The sequence below is a fragment of the Lepisosteus platostomus genome, chromosome 2 (genome assembly GCF_059453375.1).
Source record: "Lepisosteus platostomus isolate fLepPlt1 chromosome 2, fLepPlt1.hap1, whole genome shotgun sequence".
Classification (NCBI taxonomy): Eukaryota; Metazoa; Chordata; class Actinopteri; order Semionotiformes; family Lepisosteidae; genus Lepisosteus; species Lepisosteus platostomus.
Window position 1 is genome coordinate 78,271,383 of NC_142612.1, and position 22,423 is coordinate 78,293,805.

Here is a 22,423-nt window from a genome sequence, read left to right on the forward strand (position 1 = left end):
CAACTTGCAAAGGGGATCTTAAAAACGTATAATTACACCCATAACTCAAAATATCCTTTCCTTGTAGTCTTTTACAAGCTGTAAATTGTTCCAGAGCTTCTAATAGACCAGTGCAATTCCTTCGACGAGTCAATACTTCCTGAGGATCGCATCAATTACCAATACAATAATTAATCAGACTTAAAAGAAATATTATATCTGTTCACAAAGTCGGTGTAATTATACAGTATATTTCACCGTCGATATCAATTGTTCAACCCAGTTACCACTTTTAACCCAAATTACAACCCAAAGAACAAGTTTTTATTGCTAACCTTTATATCTCTATATATCTATGAGGGGGGAAATTATGTTTATACATACAGAAAGTGACCGTGTAAGGAGTACTTGTTTATGGAAACTGGCAAGTTTGAAGGAGATTTTCCACCATCAAAGTTACATTCAAGTAAAAACTCCATACTCCCTACTTCTTGAAATATTAAGTTAGGAATTATATACCACATACTTTGCTTATTTTTTAAAAAATACTGCCTCTAGCAAACTGCACGGGGGTGGAAACGGTTTACTGATGGATATTCCAACGCCGGGTTTAAAAACCGGAGTTTCCCTTGTGCGATGTGTTATTTTTAAAATCAGTGACTATTCGACTCCGGTGACTATTGAGCGTAACTGAAATGCCCTGTTTTTAAAATATATTTGTTTTTGCTTTGGGTAAACAAGTTGTTCATTGTTTTGATGTTTTTTTTTCGCTGTCTTCTATTTTACGAATATGCACATGGTACTGTTCGTGCGACCGTCTTGCTGCAATGTCACGTAAATGGGATCATTAAACTTTCCGTATCGACCCTTTGTGTGTCACACTTGATTTTTAACATATTTCAGTGTCTTATCAAATGATCAGTTTATAGTCAAAGGGTTTTTAATATTTTCCTTTTGTCACGATTTCAGTGTTTACCGAAAAGCGTAAATACCTGTTCAGAGTAAGATCAGATAAGACGGATTTAGAGGTACTGTAGTTTCACTATACAATAGCGAATCCTAGCTCGATCGCAGGTTATGCCTTTGAGTGCATGCAGATATCCTTGATTATAACTGCATAAACGTGCATCGGATTGTATTGAGGAGCAGTCAAGCAGCAAAGACAAAAAAAAAACTACTTAACAACGACGAGTCGCAGGAGGTTAGGCTACGGCAGGTACCCCAAAAGCGCCACCGTGCCGAGCAGAGCCGCCTTTTTAAAAAAAAAAAACTTTTTTACATAAAAAAACATAAGATATAATTAATTGCTTAGACTTATATCGCGCTTTTCTGGACACTCCACTCAAAGCGCTTTACAGGTAACGGGGGACTCCCCTCCACCACCACCAATGTGCAGCATCCACCTGGTGGATATAACAAACAAGGGTATAAACATACAGATGCCGGAACATGACAGAACAAAGGGCAACATCAGATGAATGCAACTGCCTCAACACCTGCACAGTCAGGCTGAACACGCCGGAAATGACGAGACGCCCCTCTTCCCTTCACCGACCGGGATTTGGCTCCGCCTCCGTGCCGCCCGGCGCTAGGGGGAAACCCCCCGAGAAGTACCGCCCCCTCTCCGCCGACGTCATCGTACGCTCACGCTCTCTGACGTCAGGCCGGCTTACGACGTGGTGTCGGCGTGTGCAGCGACACCCCTCCCTCCCCGCCAGAGCCCCGGGCACGGCGCGCCGTGGAGGGTTGGTTGGGTCCGTATCTTCCCAGCGTTTAGTTCTTATTTTTGCTGCTGCTGTCGTTGTACCAGACGTGTTTTAGTAGGGTCGCCCTCGGTAGCCCCCGGGGCCGGCGGCCTGTGACTCACCCAGGGAGGGGCCGGCGGCATGTGGGACCGGCCGGACCCGTGAGCCAGCTGCTGCAGGGGCTCCCACGTCAGGGATTTCGGGAGCTGCTTGCGCTGCCTGTTTTGCCGGAGGAGCCGAAAGAGACGACAGCCACAGACCCAAGAGACGGCCGCTGGAGCTTCGATGGTTTATCCCGCCAGCGATGAGCCGCCCGTCCTCCGCCGGACCCAGCGCGACTAAGACCTGCATCAAGCCGCCGCCGCCGCCGCCGGCTCACCACCCCGCCCCCGCGGCGGCGGCCCCGGTGTCCGTCCGGCCCAGCGCTGCCCTCCCCGCCGCGGCCGCCGTGCTGCCGGGCCCCGTGTCCCCGCAGCACCAGGAGCTCACCTCCCTCTTCGAGTGCCCCGTCTGCTTCGACTATGTCCTGCCGCCCATCCTGCAGTGCCAGGCCGGACACCTGGTCTGCAACCAATGCCGACAGAAGCTGACCTGCTGCCCGACGTGCCGGGGCTCCCTGAGCCCGAGCATCCGCAACCTGGCCATGGAGAAGGTGGCGTCGGCGGTGCTCTTCCCCTGCAAGGTGCGGTCCCGGAGACGGGCTGGTTTGGGCCGGGCGTGTTCACGGGGGTCCGGGGGGGGCTGCAGGTTGCACGGTGGAGACCCCCAACCCCCCCAAGCAGGTGTCCCCCCCCAGAAAGGTCGAGTGAGAACACGTCTTTCCGTTCGCGGTCCGGGTGGCGCTGTGAGCCTGTTTCTGTCCTCCGCCGGGACTCGCTGGTGGGGGTCTGTGTCTTAGACGTCAAGGGGTGTCTCATCGCTGACCCCTCCTTTAGAGAGTAAAGTTAACCAGGGAGTGTGTGACTCAAGGACACGGTGCTGCCTTTCAGGTACAGTATATTAGGAGAGCTACAGGCCAGCTGGTACTCTCTGACAGACTTGGGGTGACCTATCTCTATGTTTTTGGGGATAGGGCTAGAAAACCTGACCTATGCAGTGTGACCTGTGACCCCCGGTTTCCCTTCATCAGGGGCGAATTGGTGTGGTGGCTTACTCGTGTGTGCTGGACCCCCTTTGGCTCTTTCAGCGAGATATTCCTGTCCAGCGCTGGCCTTTCTGTTCCGAGATCCCTGGATGGAGGCTTGTTCAGTTCAGTAACGAGCTCAAGTCACCTAAAAAGGTACAGCAGACCTTGTTTTTCAAGGGTGCCGAGCAGCTGTGCTTCAGTGATGGAAGAAAAGTAAGATAAGATCACTTTATTAGCCCTATACAATTTCTTGTATCAGGAATTTGTCTTTTCGCAGACCCCAGCTTGCTCTCCATGAGACACACAGACAGGGAGAGAAGCTGGGGGTCAGAGCGCAGGGTCAGCCATTTATACGGCACCCCTGGAGCAGTTGGGGCGAAGGGCCTTGCTCAGGGGCCCAGAGGAGTAGGATTCCTCTGCCGGCTGCGGGATTTGAACCAGCAACCTTCCAGCCACAGGCACAGATCCTGAGCCCCAGAGCCACTGTCCTCCTCCTGTATGTACAGTAGGGGGGTTATGTAGCAGACACTGCTGAAGTCACTGTTCACTGTTACATAGTCGCTACGGAATGAAAAACACCAACTGCAGTGAATTATCCATATAATATCATTCGTAATCAGAAGGTAGAAAGTTTTCAATTCCTATTTACTTACTGCCAGATTCCTGATAAAGTGCTTATTCTCTTTATTCACGCAGAAAGCAATCGCACACAGACTGCGGACCGCAATTCTGCGGCAGCAGGCGACTGCTGTTTTTAACGGGGTAGGTCTTCAGCTCGGCGCGTTGCTAAGGGAGCGGCTTGTCACTTATTTTTCTCGGAGAAACCTGAAACAAAATCAAATGCCTAAATAGGCCGAATGCAAGTGCTGTGTCTCGTGCTGCTTGTCCTGAAGCTCTTGGCGTCGGGTACCTGTGTCCCTTGGGGTGACGAACAAGAGGGACTTACAGGTGGCACAGCTTTTAACTGGTGGGTGACAAGACCAGTGCGTTAGTCCCGGGGCTGTGTGTCGTGCTGCCCTGCATCGTTTGATCTTCATTTTCTCTGCCCAGTTAAACACAGTTGTGATCTTTCTGCCCACCTTGCCAATGCGCTGTGTCACAAGTCAGACACATTTTAAGATGGGGATTGAGCACAAATTGAGGGAGGGGAGAGAAGAAGGGAGCGAGCCTTTGTTATTTTGGGACTCGGATCATACAGCGTAGTAACTAAAAATTGCTTTAGACGCCTTAATTACTTCAGTTGTTTTGTGTACAGATTGATAGCCAACTAGCAATCAAAAGAATATCCATTAATTGCAATTGTCACTGTTCTAACCACCCCTGTACGAATCCAATGGTAGGTTCCTCACTGTCCCAGTTATACAAGATCAACATTTATACCATGGTAAAGGTGACATCTCTGTTGATAATCTTGTGAGACCACACACTCTCTGCTACAGATGGTTCCAGCACAGTTAGATTAACCACTGGTGTGTTAAATGCAGAATTAAAACTGTGTGTCTCTCTGGAGTTGTGGAACTACTGTGGATGTTGTAACTGGTCTTGCCCTTTTGCGATCCAGATATATATTTATATCCTTGGCTGATTACATGTGATTTGGTTAAACTATTAGGGGGTAGATTGGAAGACGTCAGGCTCTCTGTTCCAACTTTCCAGCTCAGAGGATTTCTTGTAATCTGGGTTAACCTCACCCAAGAGCACTACAGATTGAGCGCAAATGTTTCATGACAGTTGTTTCCCAGGCAAGTAAGGGTATCTCTAAAATATAAGGAAAAATATCTAAAAGTCTCATTCTCATCGAGACCCCTGAATAGCTGTTACCTGAATATTAATGATAAGCTTGCCCAGACGTTTTTAGGTCGCAGAGAAGGAAGTTAAGCTTGGAACTCCTTGTGGCTGACCTAGATACAAACCCAGTGATGGAAGTATTCTTTTATCCTTGGCTGATGAGTCTTTAATGCCGTTAACCTGCCGATTGATTTGTTGTTGTTGTTTTTTTTACAAGACGAAGACTAGGCTACTAGAAATAAGCCTGCCTTCATTAACATTGGTCCAAAAATATCAGGCTTTGCCTCGCATCTGGAAATAGTAGGAGCCAGTCTGCTGTTGCTGTCGCAGGTCTTCATGATTTAGTAGGCCCAGCGAAACCAAGTATGCGGCTTCATGGAAAATTCCGTTTGTGATGCTGAAAAGTAGGAAAAACAAAGCGAAGGTTAGCATGGGACTAGCCTCCGTGCGTTCCCACGCACGCCGCTCTCCGCTCCAGCTTCTTCGGTTTCCGGTGTCTGCCGACTGTCTGTCCTGGAGCCACAGCCTTTACGGTTTTAAGCTCAGGTAACATGGGGGGCGGCTGGCTCTCTAATGGCAGCGCTTGTCTCCCTCAGTACGCCTCCACGGGCTGCTCCCTGACCCTGCACCACAGCCAGAAGCCGGAGCACGAGGACGTGTGCGAGTTCCGGCCCTACGCCTGCCCCTGCCCGGGGGCGTCCTGCAAGTGGCAGGGCTCGCTGGAGGCCGTGATGCCCCACCTGATGCACGCCCACAAGAGCATCACCACCCTGCAGGGCGAGGACATCGTCTTCCTGGCCACGGACATCAACCTGCCGGGGGCGGTGGACTGGGTCATGATGCAGTCCTGCTTCGGCCACCACTTCATGCTGGTGCTGGAGAAGCAGGAGAAGTACGAGGGCCACCAGCAGTTCTTCGCCATCGTGCTGCTCATCGGCACGCGCAAGCAGGCCGAGAGCTTCGCCTACCGCCTGGAGCTCAACGGCCACCGCCGCCGGCTCACCTGGGAGGCCATGCCCCGGTCCATCCACGACGGCGTGGCGGCCGCCATCATGAACAGCGACTGCCTGGCCTTCGACACGGCCATCGCCCACCTCTTCGCCGACAGCGGCAACCTGGGCATCAACGTCACCATCTCCACGTGCTGCCCCTGAGGCGCGCGCAGGCGGGCGAGGGACCCGGCCCGGGAGGAGGAGCGGAGCCGCGCCCCGCCGCGCTCTTCGTTTTTTACGTCCGTTTTTTTATGATGTCCCGTCGGGACTGGGGATGGGGGAGGGGAAAGTCTCGGGTTTCGAGACCGGCGTCGCCGGTTGTGAACATTTGCCGTTTTGTCTATTTAACAAGTGTGGCTTTAGTAAGTCCTTTTTTTATTGTAAATGATTTTAATAAAACCTGGAGTTTTTATGCACAGCGCTGAGCCGCATGGTGCCTGCGGGCTGCAGGGTTATCCCAGTCCTGGGGTCTTGCCTTCAGGCTGGGGGGGGGGCTCTTTAGTGTGAAAGACTTGGGAGTTACTGGGGAAATGGAAGAAGTAAATTGGTACTTTTCAATGTCTGTTTGTTACAAAACAGATAAGATAGGTGTGTTTCACTGTCAATAAAAAGATGTGGTTGAAGCGCTTATTTACGGTTCTCTTAATGGACATGTGGAATCCCAGGAAACTTTGATGGTTGCAAGTCCAATGAAAATAAGTTAAGAAGGTCAGAATGTTTTTTTTTTCCAGAAAAAACATGAACTCAAAAGATATAGTTCAAGAACTTTTTGGATCCATTGCTATACGCAGCTTAAGTGAGATAGCAAGGAAATATGTAAGAGGAACCCAAGAGGTCTGAGGCTGCAGTTCTATAAAAATCTCAGCAAGGCCATTGAAAGAGAGCCTTTTCCTTGGAGAAATGTAAGAGCACTTCTTGATGCCTGGTACCGTAAACCTTTACCCAAGGTAACAAATGTCCCTGTGACATACACTTACCAAAGAGACCAGTAACATTATTTTACTTCATGCTGAGCACTTTCCCTTTAAGCAGTGGACTGCATTCCAAGGGTAGCCATTAGCTACTAGATGTGCTACACCCACCATCTCCAAGGATACTGCAAACAGTGTGATGTTAATTCTAGGCTTGGAACGAAAATCTCAGGCTATAGTTCAGCACTGGTTTGTTTGGAGAAAAATGCAACCTTCAGTAGGCATGCAACACCTCACGTTCTTTTAAATTCTCCATGAGGTAGTTAAGAACTGAGGCAAAGACAATAAAGCAGGGGAGACAATACCTCAAGGTTATTTGGAATCGGCATTAATGTGTGAAGAATGGAGGAGGAAAGTGTTCAAAGCTCTCACCTGGAAGGCACAGAGGCAAGAGCACCGCCTGGCCACGATCGAGAAGACGCAGTAGTGGAGCAGAAGCCTAAACTACAAGGTAAATAAGGTGTAAAAGTGTATTAAAAGGATGGGTGTCATTCAGGCATCGTTCAAGCATAGCTCAGGCTGAACTCATCAGCGTGAAGAGGTGCATTGCTAAGGAAGTACTTCAAAGGAATGCAAAGTTTACAGAAACTCAAAAGAACGAGTGTCGTTAAAGCCAACATCATTCATCCTGCTCAGCTGTTGCGTACGTGCTGTAATAGCTCCTTCGGTTCTCAGGTTTTCCCAGAATACTCCAGGGGTTTTCTAGAGAAGATTGCATCGCTTCCTCATCACAGTCGCTGGAGAAGTGAGTTGACATCCGCCAATATTGAAACCTGCGGTATTTGGGCATCTCATCATTCAGCGGATATTATGGTGGTAGGACATGTTATGTGACAAGCACTTCTCTGAATTACATTGTCAAGTGCCATGACAGTTCAGGATGTTATCTGTTAACTTTGGACGTAAAGATGTGAGATAACGCATTTTTAAATTTGCATCTTATCCACTGTGAGATCCAAAGATGAGACTGAAACCACGGCATCTGTACCATCACATTAATGTGATTCTTTTTGCTTAAAAATAAGCCCCATCTAGTTCAACGGGTCAGTGAAACAGTCACTCAATAATAAGAATTTGCCTTTTTTTCCTTAATAAAACGATTAAACGTTGGTACAGCCATTCAGAAACAGATCTCGGCCCTCGGTGTGGAGTCCTACTGGAAGGAGAATCCATGATATCCCAACACGGAGAAAGGTGTCAGTGTGACCTCTGGCCTCAGGACTCCGGTAAGGTGCTCCTCCATCTCCGGTCAGTTATCTCCACATCTCGGATGGGCACCTCTCCCGAAAGGACAGAACGAGTGCTTTCTCAAATAAATAAATCCAGATTTTATTTGTGCTGACAAAAGGGTTTGTGGGCCTTTTTTGTCGATGTGTTTGGTTCAGTTGGTCTGTTAGGATGGAGTGTATATTACAATTGAATCCCAGGGAAGTGAGGGTAGCCTGAATGTAGCTAAAGACTTACTGTACACACGTATATTAAAGTCTTAACCTCTCTTTGCTTATAAAGAGAATACATTAACTAACCACAATTTCAAACTTTTAATTTTTAGTGACCTACGTTTCCACCTATTCATACAGCTTTACATTTTACTGCAATAATTCAGGCCAGGTGCCTCGCTCAAGGATAGACCAGCAGTGTCTCACTTGGTATTTGACCCCACAATCTTCCAGTGATGGGACTAGAACTTTAAACACGGCTCTACACTAGTTTTGTGTGACATGTTTAGAAAAACAGCTTATGGTGGCCTGTGCTACCTGCGCTTCGATAACATGTAGTGTTCTTTTATCTGTCCGCTCAGATTCGGTTTCTTCATGCTCAGACCAGGAGCTAAAGGAGATGGGCACTTTCACAGATGTGCAAGTAATACAATTTATTCTCAACTAACTGATGTACAGTTTGCAAATGATAATTGTTATAACGTACACTACCATGTGCACATGAATCACATTCTGTTTCAAAGCAGAGGCACTGAATGTCTCTACATTCTGTATATATGGCATTTGTTTTGTCTGAAAGCTTACTGAAGACTTACTGCAGCTATTAGACTCCCCATTAATCCCTGGAATTGGAATGCCTGCTATACTGAGCTACAAGCAAGAATCTAGGGACCTCAACTCCAGTTACAGAAGTGTTGCTGATCAGGTACAGTGTCTGCTTCTGCTTTATTAATTCTTCTCCATAATAATATCCTAAATCCAAATACTTTGTTTTTTTCTAAAGACATGGACTTTGCAAGACATTTATTTTTCCTCTCTGTGTATTTTTATGGTGGTAGTAATGTCAAAGGAGATCTTTGCGCAAAAGAATTTGCACTTGACTCCATCAAATTAATTCTTCACGGAATTTTAGAAAATGAATCATTCTCACGACTGCAGAATCGCAGAACCTAGCAGGAGTCTATAGGCCCAAGACTTCTAAAGCACAAAAGTTGTCGTTACTGATTTCCATACATCAAAGTGATCTAGAAGCATTGGTCTGTAGCTGTGACAGGTGTTTCTGGGCAATAGTCCCTGGACCTCTGCTGATAAGTTTAAGCTCGATACCTGAAAAGACACAACCAGAGCCTGGCTGATCTCTTCTGTCTGTTCTTGTTGTTTCACAGCCCCCTGAAGCTGTGGCTTCAAATGCAGAATGTGAATTCTGTGGCAGACCAACACTGCCATTTCCCACCTGCAACCAGCTCGGAAGCGGACGTGCCAGTGAGGTGAAAAAGTGGACAGAGACCTTATTGTACAGCTCTGATGAACGAGAAAGCAAATATCAAAAACAAGTTGTGACCGGCTGTGTCCTTTCCTTATCAGCTGAATGCTTGTGTGCACAGAAATATTACTTCCTGGAATCTGTGTTCGTTTATCTCCTGACACTAGGGCAGAAGGAGGGGGTCAGTTCCTGGCACGTCACTCTTGAGCTGTTATCACACCACCAACCCACTAATACCCTCTGACGTTTTCGAATACAACAGCTTCAGACTTTTCCCTTCCATAGCAAGTCTCCTGCCTTTCGATGAGCTGCTGCTGTAGGACCTGTCCATTCAAAGCAAGGGTCACTTTGAGTGGGCTGTCTTTCCCACTGGCTGTGCTGAGACCAAACCTTTCCTTTACTCGTGAAATAATCTTCCTTTTGCGCTCCCTGACTTTCACAGACACCCATGTTTATTCTCAGAAGCTGTCGGCATAGGACGCCGATTCAGGATGAACACCGGAGAGCTGGAGGCTTTACCAGCAAGCAACGGGTGCAAGGCAGGGTACACCCTGGATGGGACGCCAGTCCATCACAGGGGAGACACAGACACGCACACAATTAACCTACAAGCATGGACATCAGACGTCATGACTTGAAAAACAATTCTGCTTAACTTTACCATCTCCTTATACTCACATGGTTCTGCATATAGAGGAAGTGTGGTATATACCCCCCCCAAGGCTCCTGTATCTAGTGACCTGGCTAAACCCCACTCGATTTGCACGCTCCCCCCTCTATGGAGCCCCCTTAAATGGTGGAGCAATTTCTCACTCCTAAACCTGAACTGCTTTAATGTCAGGCTGCTGGTTCTTGTGAAAAGTGCTCTACAAATACAATGAATTATTATTACAAATGTGTAAAAATTAACAAACTAAACGCCTGTTGCCAGGTAAAACCAACCGTTGCATGGGACAGCGTGGTCACAAAGTACTGTCCAGGCAGCTCACTCAAGTTTAATTGCAATAACCTTGAAATACGCAGAACACAAGGCGTCACTTGTACTATTGACAGATCTGTGAATACTGTAGTCTGTAGTACTGCCTTCTACAGATGCAGAAAGCCCACAGCTCTCTGTGTAAGTGAGGCACAAATACTGTCTATTGAAAAGGAGTAATAAAAATAGTATCCTGTCAGATTAAAGATTACACACAGAACTACATCACTCTCTGTAACGGAGGCTGAACAACTGGGAACACATTTCCCTATTCAGATAATGTATCACTCAACAATGAGAGATTTCTTTTAGCCTGATATATGTTACAAACCGAAGACAACAAGTCCCTTCATCAGAGCCAAGATTCCAGTACTTTTTGGTGCTCACATTATCGGGACAAACTCTGGTTTCTGGGTCGGTTGAACGAGGTGCGCTCTCTCTGTTTCGTCTCTCTCCTGTTCTTCTCTTCGCCACTTTTTCCCATCTCTGTCTCTTATCTTATAATCCCATCTGCTTCATTGACCCACTAGGAAGGCTGTCTTAATGAGTCAACCGAGACTGGCGTGCTGTTAAATATTAGTACAATTGTGTGACTGCCTGGATTTTCAGCCAGCTTGTGCATATACTGTCTCAAGGCTGCTTGTTGTTTTACTTTTTTTAGAATGCGAAATTTAAACGTTTGAATATCCCCCCAAGGGACGTTCATCCCTTACTAATCACGATTGTAATTGTTATTGTTTTCACCATCCATTTAATTCTTGATTCAGTCTAATATTTAAATGTCCTGCAATTCAGCTGGCGGTGTCAGCAAGGAAGAGCTGGATGTTAACTGTAACTGCTGTTAAGAGAACTCTTAACTAAAATTTCTCTACATGTAATTTTAACCATGTCAAAATCATACTGCGCTTGTTTTTTATTATTCCTCCCAGCTTTTCTGCTGTCCAGAGTACCAGCGGTTGTACGAGTTCCTAGTAAGGGAGAAGAGTGTCATTCTGGAGAACCAGGGTGGGGAGGCCACCATCAGCCTTCACCCCCCCGACGAAGACACACAAGAGAGAGAGAGAGCCAAGAAGAGAGCAGCCCAGAGGCACGTTCGGTCTGAGACGTAGAGCAGGACAAAGCCATCTGCTCGCCCCTGTTGCAAGAAAAGCAATGTTTTTTTTTTCTTGCATTAAACCTTGACCAAGATCAGAAGTAGCCCAGGGAGGAGGAGAAGGGATGATCAGAAGTGTTCTTTACCCAGCCAGTGCAGGCAATGTCAGCCTTACCCTCACAACTGCAAAGAAATCCAATAGCCTGCCATCCGCATTAGTGAACTGCGCGGTGAAACATTGTAGTAATATGATGTTTGTTCTGCCCTACAGTACAGCAAGGCTTTGTGCTTCACACCTATACTGAGACCATGGGGAGAAACCCCCGAAAAGCACTAACTTTCACCTGTGTTTCCTTCATTAGGCTACAAGAACGAGCCCTTGAGAAGTATTACCAGACAGCTGAGCTGAATGATCCCGTCCCCAATAGCTGTGAGTTCAACTACAGTACCCCGTCTCTGTACCCCATATGTCATTCCATCTCGTTAAATCGTGACTTTTGATGACGCTGAGCTAGTCTGAGAAAAAAAAAAACATGATGCAGGCAATTGAAAAACTCAGATATTTGCAGTTATAACCATAGCTTCTGGGCTGCTTAAAACGTATCGGCAGTTTTATCCACAAACCTAGGAAATACACTGTATGTGAAGACGTCCTGCTTTCCCTTTTCACTTGTGTTCTTATCGACATACCCAGACTCCAAATCCATGAAAACCATTAGCTACCAGCTGTCCAGCTGTGTGCCGAAGGAGGGAAGCTGGACTGTAGTTCAGGAGCCGGAGACGCCGGAAGGAGCCGGAAGAGAAGAGGAAGTCTTCTTCACATTCGAGGGGGGTTTCACCCTGACACACAGCAGGGTGGGTCTGGCCTCCTCCTTCTCAGACACAACACCTCTGCTGAACCTTTTACCAGTAGGCTGGGGGTGCTGACTGTGTGCCACAGGGCACTGTTAGCTCTCCCACATAATCACAAACACCAGCCTTAAATCTACCACAGTATTTTATCCTTCCTTAGCAGTCTTTTAAAGCATTTTGTCACATGCTACGCTTATTTCTGTCTTTTACAGGATAAGGAGAAATTCACAGAAAAATACTACGCCAATGGGAAAAAGTTCCTGACCATTTTCCCTGATGGCTCAGCTCAAGTCTTGTATCCTTCCAACTGCAGGCACCTCGACTTCAAATCCTGAGCAGGAGTGGGGTCAGTATTGTGACCCCTCACAATCAAGACGTTATTGCTCTCCATCAATGGGAGCTGCATGTGGTGGACTACCTCTGTGCCATTTCTTTCCCCCACACCTGTCTGCACACCTTTCAGATCAGGCCATGCATTCAATGCTCATTCTTCTCCTTCTCGAGGAGGAAGAGGAGTGAAGAACACAGGTGTGTGCCTGTATTTAGACAGCTCAAGATATATCCATTGTGCAACTAAATAATAGTCTGTTCTTTAATCCTCTGTAGGCCTTGAAATGCAGATGAGGGTTTTTTTTTCTCTTTAGTTTGCTCCAGAAACCAGATGAACCAGATGAAAGAATATGAGAATCATTGTGATCATCCCAGCAGAGGGGAGTTATATGCAATGCTAATGAAAAACCCTCCTTGATCTACAATGTACTTGAATTCACTAAAGAATAATCCAATAACTATCTTGTAGATTTTATATATACCCTATTCCAGTGCTAGGGAGGCCTTCATAAGCTTTTTGTGATCTTTGTCTTAAACATACTTACTGGTACTCTGCTTTTCAGTATCTGAAATGCATAAAGGTGTGGTAAAAGACAGAGTCCTAACCTTGCTTGTCAATTTAATTTGTCCCTGTGCCAGATATTGCCATTGTTTGCTTTTATAAGCATATGTATCAAGCACTTGGGATAAGCATCTCTTCAATTTTTTCCATCACTCGTGCTGATTTACCCTTGTTTTAACGCGATATAGCTTGTTTCATGTTCCTTATCATCAGCATCCTAGTTATCCCTCTGGAAACCTGTCAATCCTGGTCATTGTCAATGAGAAAAATGAATCCGCATGCGTGGTGCAGGAGGACAGGCTGGGAGAAGCGGCCATCCGGGCCATATTCCAGTCCAACGGAAAAGCCACTTGCTATCATCCAAATGGAGTTGTTTGGTAGGGTCCGTCTCCAATTTCCAGTTAGCTCTTTTTCTGTAACAATTCTTTGCCCTGAAGTGCAGTGATTGAATAACTATTGCTCATGCACCAATGAACAGAAACAGCCCAAGACGATCCATTTGAGTCTCAAATGCAAAAGCATCGCCATGATGATCATTTCCCCCCCTGTGCGGCGCAGGTTGAGCATCGATCTTTTCGGCGGGCTGTGCCTGGATGAGAGGGGCGCCAAGCTGCGGAGGTGGAGGTGGAGCGAGCTCCCTGCCTCCGATCGGCCATCCCCCTTCAAGCCCCTGTTCCTGTCGCTGAACCCTCACGTCGGCGTCCGCGTGCTGGAACAAAGGAAGATGTCCGTGTCCTTCCTGGCTCTGGGGCAGCAGGCCAGGTTCAGCGTGGGCACGGTCCTGCAGGTGCAGCAGGCGTTCTGGAAGGCATGAATCGGACCCGTCCCCCGGTGTTGGGGAGGGGCTCTCAGCTGCCGTCAGCCGGTAACCGTCTCGTCGTTCCCCCAGGTAAAGGAGCCCAGACTCGCTCCCCCCGTCAGGCCTGCCCTGCTGAAGGAGGACCTGCTCCTGCTGGCGGGGAGGATAAAGCTGCACTCCGCCTTGCACAAGCTGCACGGCTGCCTGCGCTTCCCCGCCCACGGGCAGCCGCCCAGAGCCAAGCCCCCCTCGTACCTGACCTCGCTCAGCCGGAGGCTGTGGAGCGTCTGCTCGGCGGGGGCCCTGCCGCTGGACGAGGGAGAGAGGGCGTTCATCGAAGGCTCGGTGAAAGACTGCCTGTGACCTCGCCGGCCACCCCGCTCCGCCAAAGGCCGCGCGGGAAAAGCTCGCGCCAGCCCGGCAAAGCAGCTGCACGGTCAACGGGAAACTCTTCCATTACCGCCAGCTGTGAACTGACAGGGCTGTGTTCAAGTAAAGGCGCGCCAGTCCTTTTTTCTACGTATATAGGAGTGTAACACACGACCCTGGAACACGCTGTGCAAACACGACAAACACAGCCGTCTCCTCTCAGACTTTCACCCATCTCTTCTCTTAACTGCTTCACCCACATCAGGGTTGTGGGGGGGCCCAGGAGCCCATCTCTGCAAGCAACAGACATGATGCTTCTAATCCTGTCTGCATGGAAAATTAAAACTGCATTCCTCAATCACAGTTCTCATGTGCTAAAGCTAGGTTATGCCATGTATGTTAAACAAAAGAAAAACGAGATTTCCCTTTAAAAAACCCATTTATTGTCTTTATCCATACAGAATGATACCCCCTCCTGACCACTGGATTTTTATTACTCCAGCTGTGCAAGTAGCAAAGGCGCAGAACTCCGTCCAAGCAGGCTTGAGGTTCGTCCAGATTAAAAGAAGAAACCGACTCCGAAGGCAGAAAGGCACATCTGTGAGACTGGCACGGGAACGGCGCAGTGCTGGCAGGTCAGCTGAAAGGCCAGCCTGTGCACACTTTCCAACAGCACCCTCGTCATCGGCGGGACCCCGGGGCGTCCCCCCGCGCCCCACAGGAGCCCCCTCCTCCTCACCGCCGCCCCCACGCCTAGACCATGCCGCTCCACTGCAGGGAGGTGTAGACGACCCCCCCGCTCTCGCCCGGGGAGCACAGCAACACAGTCTTCTTGACGTTGGAGCCCAGCCGGGACAGAGCCAGGAGGTCGCTGAGCGGCGTCTCGGCCTCCGGGGGAAGACACACGGCGATGAAGTGAGCGTGGAAGCGCAGGGGGTCCCCTGGGGGAGAGGCGGACAGGCACTCTGAGGCGCGGACACCCCTCTGTGCGCGCGGTCTCGCGTGACGCAGCACAGGAGGGTCCGACCCCGGTCCAGGAGAGCCCCCACCCAACGGGTTTCACAGCTCATCGCCAAATCACCGGCTTCTACAGGCCTGCCACAGGCTAGCCCTGACCAGCCACTTGTTAAATTAAGCAATTTAGAGATCGTTAACGAATCATTTGCCTTCATCGAATACGTTACTTGCTTATTTGATTACTTCCGAGAGTTCCCTAGGAGATCAGTCACTCCAGGACCGGAGTCGGAGGCTCCCGGTGAATACATACCTGGATAGACGAGGTAGTCTCCTCCAAATTTGCCGGCGGGCGTGACGTAGTAGCCCCGCCGCCGCAGGTCCCGGTACACCCGATACCGCGCTTCCGTCCTCTCGTCCCGCGGCTGGGGCCAGTCGGCGGCCATCAGGAGGTGCTCCTCCGGCTCGTACCCGAGTCGCGCCCTGGCGGTGCACAGCTGCACCGCCGTCGCCGCCTCGGGGAACGTGAAGGAGCTCTCCAGGGAGCTCAGCCGATCCCTGAGCGGCTGCTCCGCGCCGGCGGCGCCCCCGTCTGGAAGAGGAAGAAGGGTCTGAGTCCCAGAGGGCCGAGCGAGCGGGCCAGAGAAGGGAAGCCAGCTCCTGCCGCGGTCTGGGCAGTGTGGAGCTCCGCGGGGGCCGAGGACTCGGCGGAGCTCAGCTGCTGCCCCTGCTGGCACTCGACCGCGCCCGCTCGGCCGCACAGCGGCGAAGGCGCGGGTCCTTTTCTGCCGCGGCGCAATTCGACACGACAGCCGCGAGGAGCGCCGGGAATCGATCGCGGTTCAGGAGCGGCTCCGGAGCCACGCAGCGCCGCTCTGCGCCGCGAGACTGGGGCCGTCGCGCCCAGCAGAGCTGAACACGGCCTGGGCTTCAGACGGACAGCCCCTCCCGTAACCGGCTCAGCGCGCCGGGCCCCGTTCCGCACGCCGTCGGCCATCAGCCGACCGGGACCGAATCCCGGCAGGGGCGGAGGAGATCGGCACCCCTTCCACGGGCAAGGACGTTCCCCCCCAGCTGCCCGCAGACAGCAAGGCGAAGGAGTCCGGGACGGGGGAGAAAGACAGACTGGCATCTCGGAGCGAGTGTGACATGAACAACCCCTCTGAGCTGGGAGGCTGCCAGGAGAGGTCGGCCAGGCAGCCCCAGCTTCGTACAACCGCTCGGCGTACGCCTCACTGCAGCCCTTTACCCTTCTGTTTCTGGATCATCACTCTCTGCAACACCTGCTTCCTGTCCTCCAGGGCGATCTTCTTCTGCTCCAGGAAGCTGTGCCGCAGCCTCTCTCGGTATCTCTCCACCTCCTCTGCCCTCACGCCATCTTCAGCCTGGAAGAAAAAAACTTCCTACCTGACGTTCAAACTCAAACTCCGGACCCCCATCTGGAGACTCGGGGGGCACTCGCATGAGGAACTATTCTGAACAAGGTCACAGACTTTCACTTATTTCAGACAAAGTCAATACAGACCAAGACTTCAATAGCAAGAGAGGCAGGGGGTGAGGCAGCCAAATCCAGTTATTAATAATAATCCTTAGACTTATGTAGTGCTTCTCTGGACACTCCACTCAAAGAGCTTTACAAGTAATGGGGATCCCCTCCACCACCACCAGTGTGCAGCCCCACCTGGATGATGCTCCAGTCCGCTCCCCACACACCAGCTCTCAGTGGGGAGGAGAACAGAGCGATGAAGCCAGTTCAGCCAGTTCTTAAGAGGAAGCCAGTTATTAAGAGGCCATGACTGGTAAAGGCCAGGGGAAAATTTGGCCAGGACACTGGGGTTACACCCCTACTCATTTCAAGAAACTCCCTGGGATTTTTAAAGACCACAGAGAGTCAGGACCTCGGCTTTACATCTCATCCGAAGGACGAGGGGCATTAGGACCCACACAGACTGAAGGGTGAGCACCCCCTGCTGGTCCCACTAACACCTCTTCCAGCAGCAGCCTCAGCTTTCCCAGGAGGTCTCCCATCCAGGTACTGACCAGGCTCACACCTGCTGAGCTCCAGTGGACTGCCAGCTGGGAGTTAATTTACAGCCAGTTTATATATCAGTGTACCCCATGTACAAACTGGCTATAAATCATTATATAAACATTCTTCTCGTGCTAGAAGAGCCAAGATGAATTAAACCAGATCTTCCCCGTCACTTTGTCACCTATCAAGCTGACACAGCCAGTGCCTCTCACCGCGGGGTGTCGGGAAACGGAGGCAGGAAAACCCAGGATGGCGCTCACCTCCGGCGGAGCTGCGGTGACCAGCACGGCGCGGCCCGTGTCCCTCAGCAGGCGGGCCTCCTCCGGCAGCAGCTGGGCCGGCCGGCCCAAGCGGAGGTTCTGGCGGGGCTGGCGGGCCAGGGATCCGATGAGCGTGCCCACCACCCCCGCCCGCTCCCGGGCCCCCCGGACGTCGGCTGCCCTCCACAGCAGAGGAGTGGAGCCGCAGAGATAGACCCGGGCTGCCGCAGTTCCCGTCTCCAAACCGGGCTCAGCCGGAAGCCTCTCCTCTTCGGACCCGGGTTCGGCTGGCTGTTTGCATCTCCCGTCCCCCCCAGTCTCTGGCTCACTTTCAAACCCCGTCTCTCCTGGGTGTGCGGCCATGGGGTACACAGCTGTATTATTTCATCTGTTCCTCTGAAACTTTTTCTCCCGTTTCCTAGCTCCGTTTATCTCCGACCAGCAGCCTTCACGGAGCGTGCATAACTCATCAAGCAGCGGGTTTTCCCTGCTATGTGCCTTCGGACTTGAAACTCAACGTCTGCAAATCTGCAACCCTTCCTCGCTCGAGTCCGACAGTGCAATGGAAATCTTGAAGAGACACGTTGATATTATAATCTTAATCAGAATATTTAATAAAATAACCCTGCTGTACTGTGATGTCTAGTACTTGTTACTTTGTTATGCAATATTCAACTCGGACAGCTCTTAATTTAACCACTTACGCACGCACGCGTTGTATTTGAGTGTAAATAACTTGCAATCCGGAGCATCTATCTAAACAGACAGCTCTCCACGTGCACATTACGCTTTCCCTAGAAATACTGGATCTCAAACTGAGGTTAAGCTGCTTAAGCAGAAGTGGAACATAAGCTCTAATGCAAAACCCTAGCTTTTATCTCTATTTAACGGCAAGAGCACGAAACCTCGAACCGGTTTTGCTCACCCGGTCGGAGGAACACGACTCGATCGCATTTCAACTCCAATATGGCAGCCTCCGGTCGTTTCCGGAAGGGCTCGGGCGTTTCCGGCGACCTGGGGGCGGTTCCCATGGACGCGGTGACGTCCGTCAACATGGCGGCCTCGTCAGCTGGGTCTGATCAACTCTTATTTGTTTTCTTAATAAAGAGGTAAGTCGTATCTTTAAGGAACAGGTAAAGGTTTATTCTAGGAAAGGAAAACGTTTCGGTTGTGGAGCCTTCTTTGGAGGTGTCAGACCGAGTGAAGGTCACTCAAGTTGCAGGAAACTGTTTTACTGTGTTCTCACTGCGACTCTTTATTCAAGACACTGGAGAAATCTTATTTCGTTTACCTTGCTGAAATGTTATTTGAAACTTGAAGCGCTCTGCGGTACGGTGATTCTTGGGGCGTATTTCAGACAATCCGTTTGCAAGCTTTTTAAGAAAAACGCCGTGCAGAAGCAAATTTATTGTTGGGTTTTCGTAACCACACACGACACCGCAGTTTAAACAGGAGTGAATTATTTTTTAGTTTTGACTGGGAAAATAAGTTACGCTTTAAATTCCTTACATGAGGTACTACGGAGCTGAGGAAATCAATACATACAGCTAATAAGTGAACCTAATGCAGTAACAATATTTTAAGTAAATGTGTATTAAGAATTAACAATAAAAACAATGACGTTTCCATCTTTATTAGCCTCCAAAATACCGTAGTGTAGGTCTTTGGCAAGGTTTTTGTTGTAAAATAATGAATTGATTACAGATCGAGAGCGAACATTATTTCTTGTTTTTAATCCATACTATCACAGGGGTTAAACAACACGCCTAAAATACTTCAATACGTATTTTGGAGACTGTCCTATTGTTTTATAAGAAATATCTTCATCGGTGAAGGAAAACCCTGTAGCACCACCTAGTGTCTGTAACAGCAGCCTGGACGTGTGCGATTGTTTCTGTCTCGGTAGTATGAAAACGAGTCCAGTTTCTTCTGTCTGCGTGGACATGCTGTGATGTCTTATTGCTATCACTAGTGCATGTGTAAAAACGCGACGTCCATTAAACAATCACAGTTCAAAGGTTGCGCTTTATAACAAAAAGCTTGAAATTCCTCGATACGACAACCTCTATCCTCGATATTCGAAATAATAGTTTAAACGTTGCAAGACTCAGCAGTTCTAACGAATAAGGTATATAAGTAATATATACAATATATAAGGTAATAGGCACACACATATATATATATAGTTGGAAAACACTTAAAACCGTTAGGGAATTGTATTTAGCAGACACAGGGATGTCTTACAACGGTCCCCAAACCATTGTCAGTTTTTATTGTGGCGGAGCTGCAGTGCACGAGCCCGCGATATCTTCTTCCACCAGCCAGCTTGACACACGCGGGACTTGATGTCGTTGCTGCAGAAGGCGTAGATGAGGGGGTTGAGGAGCGAGTTGAGTTCTCCCAGCAGGAAGAGCTCGTCCCTCAGCAGGGCCTTCAGGTGGCACCGGGCGCAGGAGGCCTGCACCAGCCCGGCCATGTAGTAGGGCCCCCAGGACACGGAGAAGCAGACGATGACTACGAGGACCGTGCGCAGCGCCTTGAAGTGTCTCAGGTCCGCAGACCGCGGGGGCGCCGGGCCGACGGAGACCTGCCGGATCCGCTGGCGCTGCAGGTGAGCGGTCCGGCCCAGTAATATCTGGGCGCAGATCAAAGTGAGGAACACGGGCATAAAGACCACGAAGCAAATGATGTACAGATACTGATTCTTCGTCGAGTATAAAAGGCCACAGACGCCCGTATAGTTAGTCTGCTGCAGCTGCGGAGCAATTAGCGGCAGGTTGCCCACGGAGAAAGAGAGACCCCAGAGAGCAGCGAGGGCCGCCGACACAGTCCTGTTGGTCACGGTTTTGTGGTAGTGGAGCGGACGGGTCACAGCCAGCCACCGGTCGAGAGAAATGAGCAGCAGAGTCAGCACAGAGCCCACGCAGGGACTGATGGTGAAGCAGATCCTCAGCAGACAGAAGGTCAGATTCTTGTCGAAGTCGCCGTCGTACAGATCGTCCAGGGTCTCCACCACGCACATGAGCCCTACCAGCAGGTCCGCCACGGCCAGGTTGATGATGAAGACGTAGCCCTTCGCACGCTTAGCCTTGATCAGCTTGTACGCCACAATAATCACAACTATATTCGGAACCGGAATCAAGATCCCCAAAGTCGCGTGCAACACGGCGTACACAACTGACATTCCTAACAGCGCTGGTTCCCGGCGGGATTCACCAGACCGTGATCGCTGCAGTCATCGCTGTGCACAAACTGACACGGGTCTCGGTTCGCCAGAGGTCGTTTCAATGCCCGTGAAACAGCATCAGGCAAGACGGCCAAGATTTGTTAGCACATCTCTCTGATTATTTAGAGGAAAATCCGTCCGTTTCACAGTGAGATCCCCTCTGAATGACAAGCCCGATGAAGTTATTTAGTCTGGTTTTCTCCCGTTTTGGAGTTATATAACTCAGGTTCTCTGACTGCTCTCCACACTTTGCTGCAATGATGTGATGAAAGGGGGGAAATTGTTATCACAAAATACACAGGTAGATCTTCCCTTTCTCTCCTTGTTCAAACAAGGCTAGATAAGCTATCACAACTGGTCATGCGCAATGTGTACTTGAGGGTACACGCCTTTTCAGTGTTGCTTCCAGGAAAACCATGTTGTTTTTGCTCTCTTACAATAATCGGTTCATATTTAGGCATCCAGCTGAAATATTAGCTCTGTTTAAAACTGCTGTATTTTGTGCTTCCCTGGTGTCTTTGTATTTCAGTTACTTAAGGATTTTCAGCGCCATGGGTTAAGACCTGTGAAAGATTTCACTTTTCCTCGCATGTCACGATGACATGTGTCTTGATTCTGTCAGCATTATTTAGACCAATAAAACTGCTTTAGTGTCACACGCAAGCAGACTACGGTTTAAAAGGGAGGAAAATCCCCCCTTGCTGTAGTTTAATACAGAACCATCATCCAGCCATGAGGAGAGGATGAAGTAGATTTTTTAAGAGTTCTTGTTTTTAGGTCCATGCATTGGGCAGTAGGCACTGGGGTGCTTTTGTAAAGCTGAGGCATGGAACAGCAACTTTATTGGCTTGTACTTAAAAAGCACTTTTCATTACAGTACACTCTCTATATATGGGATTCATCCAGTACTGAAGTGAGGCATCAGTTCTCCAGTTGAGTTAAGGGGAAACATCAGGGATGCCCGAGTCAGTGTGTATCTAGGACACACGGGTAACAGTCCTGCTCTTGGGCACAGCGCTAGGGAAATTTCAGTCCCCTGTCTTGTGGCGCAAGCTGGCACGTTCCCAGATATGGCTAAGGCAAGAATTCCCTGGACTTTTCACTCCGGCAGTGAATGTGAAGTTTAAATGCAGCTGCAATGCCCAGTTTGCACCCAAGGTCTCCTTTTATTAGAATATAACTTGAAATGGAGTGACGATCAAATATAGTTTTACAGGTATGTCTTTCAGACTTACATTCCAAATTTGTCAGGTTGTTTTTTTTTTTTACCATTTTTAAACAGCTAATTTTATAGGATCCCAAATTCTGGGGCAGGAGAAAAAACAGTCTGGAAAAAGCAGGTGTCCTTAAACTAAGGGCTCTCGGCTCGGGCAGGTGTGGAATGTACCCGAGTCGGCCAGGACACCTCATGTTGGTCTGTGTCACTGCTGTATCCTGATCAGTAACGGCTCTAAGAGACTCCAGCCCACACCAGGTGTGTAAAGAATGTATGAAGAGAGACAAATGTTGTGCATTAAAGTTCTCTGCTGATGTTTGGCTTATAAACATTAAACACTGTACATCTCTACACCATTCAGGATCAAAGACAGCTGCCAAGAGCATAGGTTAATGTATGATGGAGAGAGCTGGAGAACTGAAGAGGTTCAGTCCAGAAAAGTTAATCAGT

At 49.4% G+C, this 22,423-nt stretch overlaps 4 protein-coding genes across 11 annotated transcripts; 2 read left to right on the forward strand and 2 right to left on the reverse strand.

Annotated features, from left to right (window-relative positions):
* Positions 1–1,636: 1,636 nt before the first annotated feature.
* LOC148677327 (E3 ubiquitin-protein ligase SIAH2) lies at positions 1,637–6,260 on the forward strand. 6 transcript variants are annotated; one of them, XM_088620643.1, is made up of 4 exons: positions 1,637–2,406; positions 2,854–3,063; positions 3,547–3,612; positions 5,235–6,260. In XM_088620643.1, exons 1-4 carry the CDS (start codon positions 2,029–2,031, stop codon positions 5,790–5,792), a joined length of 1,212 nt encoding a protein of 403 aa, XP_088476769.1. In that variant the 5' UTR covers positions 1,637–2,028; the 3' UTR covers positions 5,793–6,260. The 6 variants fall into 6 exon arrangements, with proteins under 6 accessions (XP_088476769.1, XP_088476778.1, XP_088476787.1 ...); XM_088620652.1 differs by having other exon boundaries at positions 2,854–3,003; XM_088620661.1 differs by lacking the exon at positions 3,547–3,612.
* Positions 6,261–6,396: 136 nt separating this feature from the next.
* On the forward strand, positions 6,397–18,170 carry LOC148677328 (glutamate-rich protein 6). Of its 3 annotated transcripts, XR_015930567.1 has the most exons (14): positions 6,397–7,052; positions 7,277–7,346; positions 7,718–7,827; positions 8,403–8,464; positions 8,621–8,746; positions 9,207–9,308; positions 11,210–11,367; positions 11,736–11,803; positions 12,068–12,228; positions 12,438–12,520; positions 13,339–13,494; positions 13,676–13,904; positions 14,007–14,408; positions 14,747–18,170. XR_015930567.1 is itself a non-coding variant. In XM_088620596.1 (13 exons), the coding sequence occupies exons 1-13, from the start codon at positions 6,944–6,946 to the stop codon at positions 14,277–14,279; spliced, it is 1,707 nt and encodes a 568-aa protein (XP_088476722.1). In that variant the 5' UTR covers positions 6,397–6,943; the 3' UTR covers positions 14,280–18,170. The 3 variants fall into 3 exon arrangements, 2 of the variants coding, with proteins under 2 accessions (XP_088476722.1, XP_088476733.1); XM_088620596.1 differs by having other exon boundaries at positions 14,007–18,170; XM_088620607.1 differs by having other exon boundaries at positions 6,975–7,052; positions 7,277–7,417; positions 14,007–18,170.
* tsen34 (TSEN34 tRNA splicing endonuclease subunit) lies at positions 14,706–17,894 on the reverse strand. The gene is made up of 4 exons (XM_088620697.1): positions 17,532–17,894; positions 16,489–16,624; positions 15,553–15,831; positions 14,706–15,226 (listed from the first exon to the last, which is right to left on the reverse strand). Exons 1-4 carry the CDS (start codon positions 17,892–17,894, stop codon positions 15,039–15,041), a joined length of 966 nt encoding a protein of 321 aa, XP_088476823.1. The 3' UTR covers positions 14,706–15,038.
* Positions 18,171–19,794: 1,624 nt separating the features above from the next.
* On the reverse strand, positions 19,795–20,715 carry LOC148677330 (glucose-dependent insulinotropic receptor-like). Its single transcript, XM_088623333.1, has one exon. The coding sequence runs from the start codon at positions 20,713–20,715 to the stop codon at positions 19,795–19,797; it is 921 nt and encodes a 306-aa protein (XP_088479459.1).
* Positions 20,716–22,423: the final 1,708 nt, after the last annotated feature.